This window comes from Sander lucioperca, chromosome 23, assembly GCF_008315115.2.
Source record: "Sander lucioperca isolate FBNREF2018 chromosome 23, SLUC_FBN_1.2, whole genome shotgun sequence".
NCBI lineage: Eukaryota > Metazoa > Chordata > Actinopteri > Perciformes > Percidae > Sander > Sander lucioperca.
The window spans coordinates 7,002,209-7,014,848 of NC_050195.1; the positions used below are offsets into that span (position 1 = coordinate 7,002,209).

The window sequence follows — 12,640 nt, forward strand, 5'->3', positions numbered from 1 at the left end:
GATATCATTGCTGATTGGAGCAGAGCCAGCACACGTGCGCGCGCACGGTGAGTGCGCTCCTCCATAAATAGAAGCCTGAGTGCGAGCGACGTAAAAACAGTTCGACAGCCAAACTTCCACTGTAATATATTACATTAAAATGGGGAAATGCCGTATTATTTCAAGTGTGGTTGTCGTCGCTGGGCTGATTGTTGTTGCAGTTCTGTTGGCAGTGATTTTCTGGCCACTGAAGCCAACTTTCATTGCAAGATGTAAGGAGTTCAAGGGGTAAGCGTTTTTTTTTATTTATTTATTTTTAAAGTTCATGAACAGAATATCATGTAAGCCCTGCGATAAACCGGGCTTTCTGAATAATTACATTAGGAATACAATTTAAGATATGTTAAATATGTGGTGCAGTAAGCATATCCTACACTCTGTTTAATAGGCACACTTAGCTAAAACTAATGCAGTCTAATACAACTCTATGGCCATTTTGGAAGAGAATGTAGTTTGTGGTGCTTAACTGTATTGCATTACTGTATACTGACAGGTGTTTCTTTTTTTTTTGGTCCATCCAATTCATATCAGAAATGGTAGGCTAAATAACAGAACACCTCTTTGGATAACGCAATAGGCTACAGCTCAACAGCACCACAATCCCAGATCAAATGTACGTTTAAGGGTCTTAAATTCTTCTTTTGTCACTGTAATGTTATGTTAAATGTAGGTTATCTATTCTTGTTTCTTGTTTACATTTTTATCTTCAGTGTTGGGCAAGTTAATTCCAAAATGTAATACATTATAGATTACTAGTTACTGTTAGTGCTGGGCGGTATGACAAAAAAAATCGTATCACGGTATTTTTTAAGATTCTGGTTTCACGGTACATGACAGTATTTTCTTTCTTTCGCTTGACTGGTCCTTTATATAGGTTTATAATGGTGTATTCTACTGTCAGCAAACTGCAAAGTAGTAAAATAAACTTAAATCGAATGAATACACATACAAACAACTTTAACATTGTTTCCCTTTCAAAACAAAATAGTTGTAAGATAGTTGTATAAACACTACCTTGGCCACAGGTAAGTTAGCTAGGTTGTTGTAGAAAAGTGGGCGACTGAACGTAGCTCCGCTGTCAGCCTCCTTCGGTGTTTGAATAATGTTTGTAGGTTAGCGGACGTATTTCAGCGAGGCAACACATCTTAAATCCAGTGTTTTAACCAATGCTCTGAACCCGTCTTTCTCAACGGTCTGTAGCGGGACTGTAGGTGGATTGTTATTGCGTTCACAATGTTGCTCCGCTGCATGCTTGAAGTGACATGCCTTTAATTTTAGCACGGCCGAGTAACGTTAGTACGGCCGAGTAATGTTAGTGCAACCAAGTAAATGTTAGAGCGACGGGCAACAACTGTGGCTAAATTATGTCAGATTTTTTTGTAACAAAAAACTTCGGAACAACAGACGGCTCCTCTCTTGAGGCAAGGCAAGGCAGCTTTATTTGTATAGCATATTTCAGCAACAGGGCAATTCAAAGTGCTTTACATGAAAACAGATTAAAAAATTTAAAACAGATAAAATACGAGAATAAAAGTTACAGTGCAGTATAAGAAATGAAACATTGAAGAGCAATTAAAACAGTTAAATATATAAAAGCAGATAAAATAGGAATTTCTCTTTTTATGGTCATACAGTGTCAACAATGCAACTTCAGTATAAGTTATTCAGTTATTTAAAGAAAGGCAACATCAAAGAGATAGGTCTTCAGCCTTGATTTAAAAGAACTGAGAGTTGCGGCAGAGCTGCAGTTTTCTGGGAGTTTGTTCCAGATATGTGAGAACGTTCTGGTGTATCTCCGGTCTTTCTTCATCCTCTAACTTTCTTCTCTGTTCTTGAATGTGTAGTAGTGACCGGAGCCTCTCCCAGCTTAACAGACTGTTATGCTACTTGGCTAGAGAGCAGCTATAATGTTAGCCAACATGCCGTTCGGTGGTGTACATTTGTATGTAAAATTATTAGTTTATTAGAAATTGTTTAAGTCACAAATTGTTGTGTGCTATGGTGTTGTATCCTGTTGAAGAAAGTTAGTTGTGGGTTATTAATTGTTGTGTTATAAAGTTACTGAGTGAGTAACATGAGTGAGAAGGGTACGCAGTTAACCTGGCTCTCGTTCTCAATTCACTGGCAGATTACTTTGGATGTATCGCCCTCTGTGGCAATGCACCAGTATTATGGTGTATGAAAAATTCATATCATACGGGAAATGAATACCGGTATACAGTATAAACCGGTATACTGCCCAGTACTACTTACTGTTATTTGAGAGTAATTAGATATATTACAATATTACTGTCTCTGAATTGTAATGCTTTACACTACTTTCGCATTACTTTTGAGTTACTTTCACCAAAATAACAGCGGAAGTTTGACTTGGCAGGTAGCTTGTGAATTTCACCCTGGATCAATAAAGTCTCCTCTTTATCCACTTTAATACATCATAGATTATTCATAATATTTTGTATAATTAATGAATATGCAAAGTAACTACAACTATAAAAATAGAGAAGTAAAATGTACAATAGGCAAGTAGGAGAAAATTAATTAAAAATACCTTACAGTTGTATTGAAGTAGCCTATGGCATAGTTACTTTCCACAGCTGATGAAATGATATTTATGTGAAGCAAGCCAAAACATTAATAATCTGTCAGCAGCTTGGACACACTGCTGTCCGCGCTGACGTACCGTCACCTGTTGGGACCAAGGGGGTAAGCCTATCCTCGGACCGCGAACCTCCTATGGCGCCATTTTAATGCTACAAAGCGATCACCCCCCGTTATCTGAAGCGTGTATGTTAATATTGAAGAAATTGAAATGCAGAAATATTGAATTCATCAATAACAGTTGAAGTGTGTGCATGCTTGTTTGCAAGCTTAGCCCGGCTTCACACTGGCTGCGTGTGCGTGTGTCAGCTGCGTGGCGTGTTTATTTTGGCTCCCATGTTAACAGGTTAGAGCTTGCACACTGCCTGCGTGACACGCACATCTCAGGCGCCGAGAACGCGTGCATGCTAGAAATAGGACCGACGCCTATTTTTTCACGCGACATTCAAGTGTTTTGGAAGTGTTTCCAGGCAAAATAGAAAACAAAAAAATGTTTATATGTCATTTTGACACAAATACATTTAATAAATGACATTTTGATAGTTGAAAGTCTCTAGGTTTTGACATAAATGCAGATATAAATGTAATTCAAAATAAAAAAATCAATTTTAAAATATTGCACCTGTCATACAGAACAAAATATTCTGTAGCCTATTTTGCCGTCAATACTGCCGACGTTGTCTTTGCTGTAATCAAATCAGTATATATTTATGTTTAACATGAAGTATACTACTGCTTGAGTGCAGTAAATCAATGGGAAACAGCAGCAGCGCCGCGTCAGACACGTTTCTGGTGTGTAAAGACATAGAAAAATCCACGCAGCCGCCCGCAACTGACACGCAACAGAAATGCCATGCTTACGCCATGCAGCCAGTGTGCAGGAGGCCTTAAGCAATCTTGGCATGGACCAATGATTGACATTTGTATTAAGTAAAGAGGGAGCCGTGTAAAAGGAAGTGCTAGCCAGAAAAAGTGAAAGTAAACTTTCAGTTAAACTTAGAGTTCAGCCATGGCCTGTTTGTTACTCTGATCAATGATTACTTGTCTGGCCTCCTTTCTGCACTGTTAGCTCCATTTGTGTCTGTTCACACAGCGTAATGACGATGCAGTTTCTTTCTTAACTACCTACTTTCTGTCTTTTTTACTGTAATAAGCCAATATTGACAGGAAATATGAATTTGGCATACTGTTTAGGGTGCTTTTTTAACCATGACAATGTTTTTTTTATTATTATGATAATAACTTTTCATGTCCCTTTAAAAAAAAAACAAGTAACAAAGTGCTTCACAAAACACATAAAACCAACAGGTGTAAAGTGAAATAAATATTTAAGATTCAAATGAGGGAGGGAGTAAATGCCCTCTGTCAAATAAATAAACTGTACTTATACATCCCTACTGCACCAAATTTGGTCTTTCGCTATAGAAGGCTGATCCACAAGTACTGTAATATATGTCTACATTACACATCATAATTAAACCTATACTGATGTGGCTGATTAGCTCAGTTGGTAGAGTGGCTGCACTTATTTATGTTAAAGGAAGGGAGGAAATGCCATGTTTCCCTTTCCCAAATGCAAACTAATCTAATAAATAAACTGTAATTCATACACAGCATGCAACAAATCTAGTCCTACACTTAAGCTTTTTTTTTTTATCAGAATGAGGCTGATGCACATTCCTGAAACTAAGCAGCACTTTTATTTATTTTTCAGCAGATACGACTGTGAAAAGATGTGGGGTACATTTGAACAAGCCTATGTGGGGCGGGACCCTCGTACAGTTCCCACGGAAGCCTATGACCCTTTCATTGCTGCAGCCGACTTCAGTGCTGATCCCAACAAAGTAAACACTGCTCATCACTAGACTGTCTGTCTGTCTGTATCCACTCAAGACTCCCTTTTATAATGCAAAATAATTCATCTAACAACTGTGTTTTTTGGGTTTAGCTGATGTTCTGGAGCAAAACGAATAAAGTGGTCCATGACTTCACTGAGAAGAAGAAAGGTTGTTTTCTCACGTTGGAGGACACTGTGTTGGGATATATGCTGAATGGCCTTACCTGGTGTGGAAAGGAGGGTAGCACAAGTAAGACTATTCATGCAATAGACAACCTCAAAACTGGGAAACTTTTAGCTCAGATTGGTTTATTATTTGCAAAATAGATTCAAAGATAATGGGCACAGAAAGCAGAGTTGCAGCAGTCATTTAACTATTATGTAAAGTATTTGGCATCAGTCATACATGCTGATGTGATATGGCAGAGGTGTTATTTCCACATTGTCTTAAAAAAAAAAAAGACCCCTTAGGTTGTTTGTACCAGCATTAAAGGTGCTCTAAGCGATGTCACACGCTTTTTAGGCTACAACATTTTTTGTCACATACAGCAAACATCTCCTTACTATCTGCTAGCTGCCTGTCCCCTGAACACACTGTAAAAAAAAACCGCAGTCTCTGTAGACAGCCCAGGCTCCACAAACGGCAACAAAAACAAACTACGCTAACCTCCACCATGAAACATAAACAGTGTTCCAGCCACTAACCGACAAGAAGGATTTGGGGGTTGGGGGGGTTAGTGCGCGGAAGGGAGGGGGAGGGGACGGGATGAGGAAGAGGGAGGGGCGAGCTAGCATCCGTTTTGTTTGACAATACTCCGAACGTCAACAAGAAGTGACGTCACCCAACATCACTTAGAGCACCTTTAATTACGACGCTTATTTATGTTTTATTTTTAGGCAGCACCCTCTAGTGGCTGTAGTAGTTATGATGGGGGCAAAGCAAGAAGTCATGTAATGTGGTATTAAGACCGAGAAAGTCCGTTAAGATAATGCAAATAAGAACTTTATTTCAAGAAAAGAAAACTGAATCTTAGTGCGTAGTGCAACAATATAATAAACTGTGAAAAATAATAAAAAACTAGATTTTTCTCCCCCTCCTTCCAGTGTACAGTTCTTGGAAATCATATCAGAAAAGCGTCTTGAGTCAGACTCGAGTCCGAGTCCGGATTCAAGACCCTTTCTGTTGTCTCGGACTCATTGGTTTTTGGACTCAGACTTGTCTCAGACTCGGCCATTGGACTTGCCAAATATTCTAGTTGGTCTCGACCGAGTCCAGCACAATATGCTTTTGTTCTAAAGTAACTTCCTCCTTCAAAACAAAAGTGCGCTATGTGAGCCAAACGAAGGATGTGGTCCATGACTTCACTCAGAAAAAGAGAGATTGTTTTCTCACAGTGGAGGACACTGTGTTGGGATCTGTGCTGAATGGCCTTACCTGGTGTGGAAAGGAGGGTAGCACAAGTAAGACTCCTCAAAACTGGGAAACTTTTAGCTCAGATTGGTTTATTTTTGCAAAATAGATTCAAAGATAACGGGCACAGAAAGCAGATTTGCAGCAGTCATTTAACTGCTGTGTATATATATATATATAAATAAAATCATTAAAAAAAAAGTTTAGATGCCAAATACTTTACTTTACATATATATATATATATACATAGTACATATATATACATATATACATATATATATACATATATATACATACACATATACATACATATATATATATATATATACACATACATATATCATATATATGAATTTGAATTTGAATTTATTTCAGGATAACCCCTTGAGATGTAGCATCTCATTTTCAAGGGGGTCCTGCACATATATACAAACACAAAAATTAGACATACAGTACATATACATAAATACAAACAATATACAAAACAATGCCTCGCTCACCTACCCTTGACCCCACAATTAACATAGCACAGTATATTGATATATATATACATATACATATATCATATATATATATACATATATATACATATATATATACATATACATATATATACATATATATATACATATACATATATATACATACATATACATATACATATATATATACATATACATATATAATATATATATATACACACATATATATACATATATATATACATACATATATATACATATATATATACATATACATATACATACATATACATATATATACATATACATATACATACATATACATATACATACATATACATACATATACATACATATACATATATATACATATACATATATATACATACATATACATATACATATATATATATATATATATATATATATATATATATATATATATATATAAGTATTTGGCATCTAAACGTTTTTTTTTTTATGATTTGTGGCAACAACCTTTTAGCAAAATACCTTTTCATGCCCTTTGGGTGTGTTGCATGCCTCTGCAACATGAGAACATAGGAATAAAACCTGATATCAGTCATACATGCTGATGTAATATGCCAGATATGTTATTTCCACACTGTCTTAAAAAACAAACAAAAAAGGTTGTTTGTACCAGCATTAATTACAACCCATATTTCTGTATTATTGTTAGGCCTCTAGTGGCTGTAGTAGTTATGATGGGGGCAAAGTACGAAGTCATTTGTATTAATGATTAATGAATGTGGTATTAAGACTGAGAAAGTCTGTTAAGATAATGCAAATAAGAACTTTACAGTTTAAACAGAATATTGGCTTTAAAGACAGTCATATAGGCCTAACTATATGTTTTGTTTAGTACTTGTGTCACTCAAGATGCTTTTCTGTTGTCTCGGACTTGTTGGTTTTTGGACTCCGACTTGTCTCGGACTCGGCCATTGGACTTGCCAAATATTCGAGTTGGTCTGGACAGAGTCCAGCACAAGTAGTAACTTCCTCCTTTAAAACAAAACCATTGATGAAGTGCGCTCATTCAGAAAACAGGTATTAGTTTAATTCAAAATCCATCTAGAACAGGCATCGAGATTGTTTTTGATTATCATGATAAAGCAAAATTATTATCTTAATAGACGATATACTGTCTCTCACATCACATAAATTATGAACATTGAAGTAAATTGTCTCGAAGAGGATTCATTTTTTTCCTGTCTCGGTATTGACTGTCTCTCATTTGGACTCGTCTTGACTCGGACTTGAACCTCTTTGGACTCGGTCTTGACTCGTTCTCGACTAGTCCTGGTCTTGGACTTGGACTTGTCTTGGACTCGACAAAGACTTGAATACAGCCCTGTGAGCAGCTCACCAAAGCAAGTTCTTATCAGCTGCAATGAACTGCAGGAAGTATTGACTCTGTGTTTGTTGTTCTAGTAACATTCAGATCCTTCGCCTGCCCAGGAAGGGAAGAGAAGAACGCTGTTGACTCATTCTGGAACAGAGTCTCAGCTGCTGTAAGTTATCAACAAGAATTAACTAGTTTTGTCAAAAAAAGACAGTGTTGGGATTAAGCATTAAGGGGTTAAAACAACACATCAAGCATAAGGTGGAATCTCTCCGGTCTATAAGTGGTCATGAAGGAAAGGAGGACAGGAAAAGGTCACTCGACTGGGTATTTCATCAATGAGGCTTTGTGTCCGTCTCCATGGACCCACATTGCGTAGCTCTCTCCTGAGCGAGCAGTGGCAACCCACACATTCAGAGGAGCTCTGGTTTGGTTTGTCTGGCTTTTATCCTGCCAAAAAACTACCAACACATAACACCCTTTTCCACATATTCACACAATCAACAAAGAAAAACACACAGATTCAATCCATCATAAAACATGGACATGCAGAAACAAAACAAATGGCATATAAAACAAACAAAGTGTATAAAATTGAAGCAGGACACAGGACAAAAAACACTAAAAGTTTAAATACAGTCATGTGAAAAAATTAGAACACCCATGCTAAAGTTGACTAAAAAGAGGAATAAAAAAATCATCTTTTGGAAATTGATCTTAATGCCTTAATTTAAAAAATGAGGAAAAATCCAATCTTTAAGGACACCAATTTTGTTTGTGAATGAATAATGTATCGTAAATAAATAAATGTTCTTCCTTAAAATACAGGGGGCATAAGTAAGTACACCCCTATGTTAAATTCCCATAGAGGCAGGCAGATTTTTATTTTTAAAGGCCAGTTATTATCAATTATCAAAGAAAATTGGTGTCCTTAAAGATTGGATTTTTCCAAATTTTTTACTCGTGAATGTGCCTCCAATATATTCTACCATGTATACACACCTGCCTTTGATTGATTTTTTTTTGATTGATCTTAATGCCTTAATTAAAAAAATGAGGAAAAATCAATTTCCAAAAGATGATTTTTTTTATTCAACTTTAGCATGGGTGTCCTAATGTTTTCACGACTGTAGCTCAACACAAATTCACATAAGCTGCAGCAGGCATCTTTGAGAACTTATAGCAGATACACGGTTGGTGTGATGTGAGGCAAACCCAAACTTACATCACATTGGAAAGTTTTAAGTGACAAAAAGTCAAATCATGGATTTTTTTCTCTTCAGCAAGCTGTGACTACAACCGATATTTTTGCAATAAAAATGCATCAAATGATGACATGGAAAACAACGTGAAAGGGGTCATTTGTTTATTTATTTTTCATTATATTACTAGCAACAAGCTAGTTGTCATTGCTACAATGCAAACGTTAGTACAATGCTACTACTACTAAAACAAATATATATAAAACCCACCAGGAGTACCAACTGCCTGGACAGCCTTTTGTCAAGTTAGCTGTTAACATCCCTGTAGTCATACAGAGATGTATCATAAAGTAAGATAAATCACAATCTTTTAGTTTGCACGCATAGCAGGTGTGTATACATGGTAGAATATATTGGAGGCACATTCACGAGTCTACCCTCTCATTGGCTACTGCTCTACAAAAGTTGACTCAGAATCAACTTTGGGAGAGCAGGGAACATCTGGGCACTTTCGCCGCCGTCAGCGGATTTCCCGTACCGCTGTTCTCATAGGGAATGAATTGAATCGCTCCGCTCTGCCGTTATTTACGCTGCCTGTGGAAACCCAGCGTTACAGTGATGTGAGGGAACAAGACGACAACTTCAACAACTGGAGGTCAGCAAAAACGTAGTACCATAAAGTGAAAGAAAGATGTACACAGCCCCAACCAGCTGGTGAAGTGTCTGTAGAGCAGAGAGACCTCAAATTGTTATGTTTCGAATGTGTTGCTGTCCATCTACTTAATATCTCCTCTGTCTAATATTTCCTAGCATGTCAATGTCCTCCAAACAATTTCTCTAAATTCTACCAGAAGAAGTCACTGTCAGGACAACTTTTCAAGGCAGGCCACATCTTGTTCTGCTGCTTTGTCTGCTCGTGGACTTTTGAATTTATATTTATATTTAAATCTTAAATCTTAAATCTCAGACTATACTGATATTGCACTATTCCTTCCCTCTCTTCAATTGTTATTGTATATTTTTTGTAAATTTCTAAATTCTATTGTATTGTTATACTGCATACTATTTGACCTTATTTCAAGATTAGGACTACTGGGGATAAGAAAAGTTCAGTTGATTGTATGGTTGTCAGTATATCAGTGCATCAGTATATATGCACTGCTGCATTACTGTAATCATCAATGTCTACATTGCAAAAGTAACTCAGCAATGTAACAGTCAGAGTGCGTTTTAGATAATGTGTTTCCTCAAAATCTTTACTATGTTTTCTTTAACGTCATCTCCATGTCTGTAGTTTGCAGATGCTGCCTGTGGTGATGTCACAGCAATGCTAAACGGAGACATCGCCACACCATTCAATCCTAACAGGTGAGTTGCTCTGGACCTTTCTTTTGGTTGACAGGCTTATGACTTTTTACATACCCGTACTTTATCTTAATATCTTACTTTTAGATGCTCAACAGTCTCGTATTAAATCAGCCTTGAATCATAACGGGTCTGCTCCGCATCACTTAAATGTGTGTGGATTTCTTTGGGATTTAATTATTTCCCTTTTAAAATTACCTGAGTCACAAATATAAAGGAGCTCTAAAGCAAAAGAATATATCTCTGAGATGACCTCACATTCTTTAAATACCCACAATACCAACAGGGACAAACTGAAATGAAACAGGTGCAGTATTAGTTAAGGAATATGTAGTCTCACATTGCCAGACCTTCCTCCACAGCGCTGCGGAGGAGGGTCTGGCTAGTCCACACAGCATTCTGGGATGGGAGAAAAACGTGCTCTGATATATTGGCATTTCTTTAAACAAATTACAATCGTCTTGGGCGGCGCTGAGCCTCGGACATAATGACTGTGCCTCAGCAAAATAGCCTCGGGATGGTATTTGTTTTTGTGGTACGTGTGTGTGCAAAGGTTGTTCTAGACAGATAGTCTAGCTAGCTGTCTGGATTTACCCTGCAGATATCTGAGGAGCAGGTAACCATAGTCCTCATAAATCCACCAGAGTTTGAAATGCCAACACAAAGAAAGAGGAACGTGTGGGGTAGAGCCCTGCGCGGGACTGTTTTCTTCATCCCGCTCCCGGCGAATTTCTGACCATTACCGCCCGCACCCGCAACGTGTGTGTTACATTCCCGCCCGCTCCCGCAATGTGTATGTCCACTCCCGCCCGCACCCGCAAAACTGAGAATTTATGCCCGCACAATAATAGAGATGCATTGATGTTATATCTTCTCCCGTCCCGCATGAGAAAACATGTAATTTTATAGGTTAATAGGGAGAAGATGAAGGCAAAGAAGGCAGGTGCTTGCTGCTGTTAGACGGGGAGGAAGGAGCAGAAGGAGAGGGAGAGAGGGGGAGGAAGGAGCCGAGGATGAGGATGGACGGAGCCTCTCGGAGCTCCCCCGTCCTGGGAGGCTCAGACACGCTGGTGTCTACTCATAGATGGCCTATACAGTATATACTCAGTCAGTATATATGTATATCTATGGTTTCTGCTGGCGTGGGGGGGTTCCAGGCTACATCCCGATCACGCAGTGTTTTTTTTAGCCGCCCGCTCCCGCCCGCAGCAAAGTTAAAACCGCCCGCTCCCGCGAGATTTGCGTTGGGTCCCGCGGGACCCGGCGGGACCCAATCCCAATGCAGCCCTCTAGTGTGGGGCATCCGGTCTAAAAAGAGGGACATCTTGCGGAATTTCCGGCAGCACCTGAACTATCCTGGAACTGGAATAGCGATATAAACTAAGGAATATGTAGTGTGTAGTGGTGGCTGCATGTGGGGATTTAAAGTCCAATAGTTAAGCCTTTGAATAAAATAAAGTCAATTTGGTGAGACAATGTACAAGAAACATCTGTAAGTTTTTAGTTCTTTTATATCAATGATATCCCATCCTGTATGTTATTTATTTATTTATTTCACCTTGCCAGGTAAATTGTGCTGTTTTTATTTTTGTTGGCAGTACTTTTGCGAAAATCGAGGTGAAGAGGTTCAACTACCCCAGGGTGAAAAGCCTGACTGTTGTTCTGGTCACGGAGAAGAGCGCTGTGTACGTTTTCTCCTTATATACAAGACTTCTGCAACACTATTGTCCCTGTTGTGTTCATTGTTAATGTGTGAATGTTCTGTATGTTCTTCCAAAGTGGTTAAACTGTATACTGTACACACAAATGCAGAAAGACAAATTTATTCTGAGGAAATTGATCCTAATGTCATGTCATTTTTTTGCATCCTCTTCAGGACAAAGTGCACAAATGCATCTTTAAAGGATTTACAGAAAGAGCTGAAACCAGGAATTCAATATAACTGCAAGGAAGTGACTGAGTAAGTACAGCATGTTTGTGCGAGAGGATGTCACCACGTTTGTATGTTTCTGTCCTCACAGTATGTTGGTCTCTCTCTCTCTCTCTCTCTCTCTCTCTCTCTCTCTCTCTCTCTCTCTCTCTCTCTCTCTCTCTCTCTCTCTCTCCAAACCTGTTGCTCTCTCTCTAGATCTAAGATCCAGGAGTGTAGCTCCAATCCAGGCTGTGGAGCCTGTTGGTGAAGACATGTGAACTAATTATCAGATTATATGAGACACAATAATAACCAGCTGTTAAAAGAAGAAGAAAGAAATAATTTGCTATTGCAGTATATTCTTTTTGTACCTGTGGGCCAGTTTGACTTAATGTGAAATGTTTTTCTTTTTTTATAGAAATGTCACT

The 12,640-nt window shown here is 38.1% G+C and overlaps 1 protein-coding gene across 1 annotated transcript; it reads left to right on the forward strand.

Moving 5' to 3' along the window:
• The first annotated feature begins 57 nt into the window (after positions 1 to 57).
• On the forward strand, positions 58 to 12,537 carry LOC116048595 (ADP-ribosyl cyclase/cyclic ADP-ribose hydrolase 1-like). Its single transcript, XM_031297764.2, has 8 exons — positions 58 to 267; positions 4,358 to 4,484; positions 4,589 to 4,727; positions 7,823 to 7,902; positions 10,230 to 10,303; positions 11,899 to 11,985; positions 12,177 to 12,260; positions 12,429 to 12,537. The coding sequence occupies exons 1-8, from the start codon at positions 140 to 142 to the stop codon at positions 12,478 to 12,480; spliced, it is 771 nt and encodes a 256-aa protein (XP_031153624.2). The 5' UTR covers positions 58 to 139; the 3' UTR covers positions 12,481 to 12,537.
• Positions 12,538 to 12,640: the final 103 nt, after the last annotated feature.

What these genes read in the sequence shown, in the direction of transcription:
- LOC116048595 (XM_031297764.2), top strand. Translation starts at nt 140, where the DNA reads ATGGGGAAATGCCGTATTATTTCAAGTGTGGTTGTCGTCGCTGGGCTG. An exon ending in GGAACAGAGTCTCAGCTGCT is followed by an intron (nt 7,903 to 10,229) that starts GTAAGTTATCAA and finishes CCATGTCTGTAG; the next exon opens with TTTGCAGATGCTGCCTGTGG. An exon ending in GTCACGGAGAAGAGCGCTGT is followed by an intron (nt 11,986 to 12,176) that starts GTACGTTTTCTC and finishes CATCCTCTTCAG; the next exon opens with GACAAAGTGCACAAATGCAT.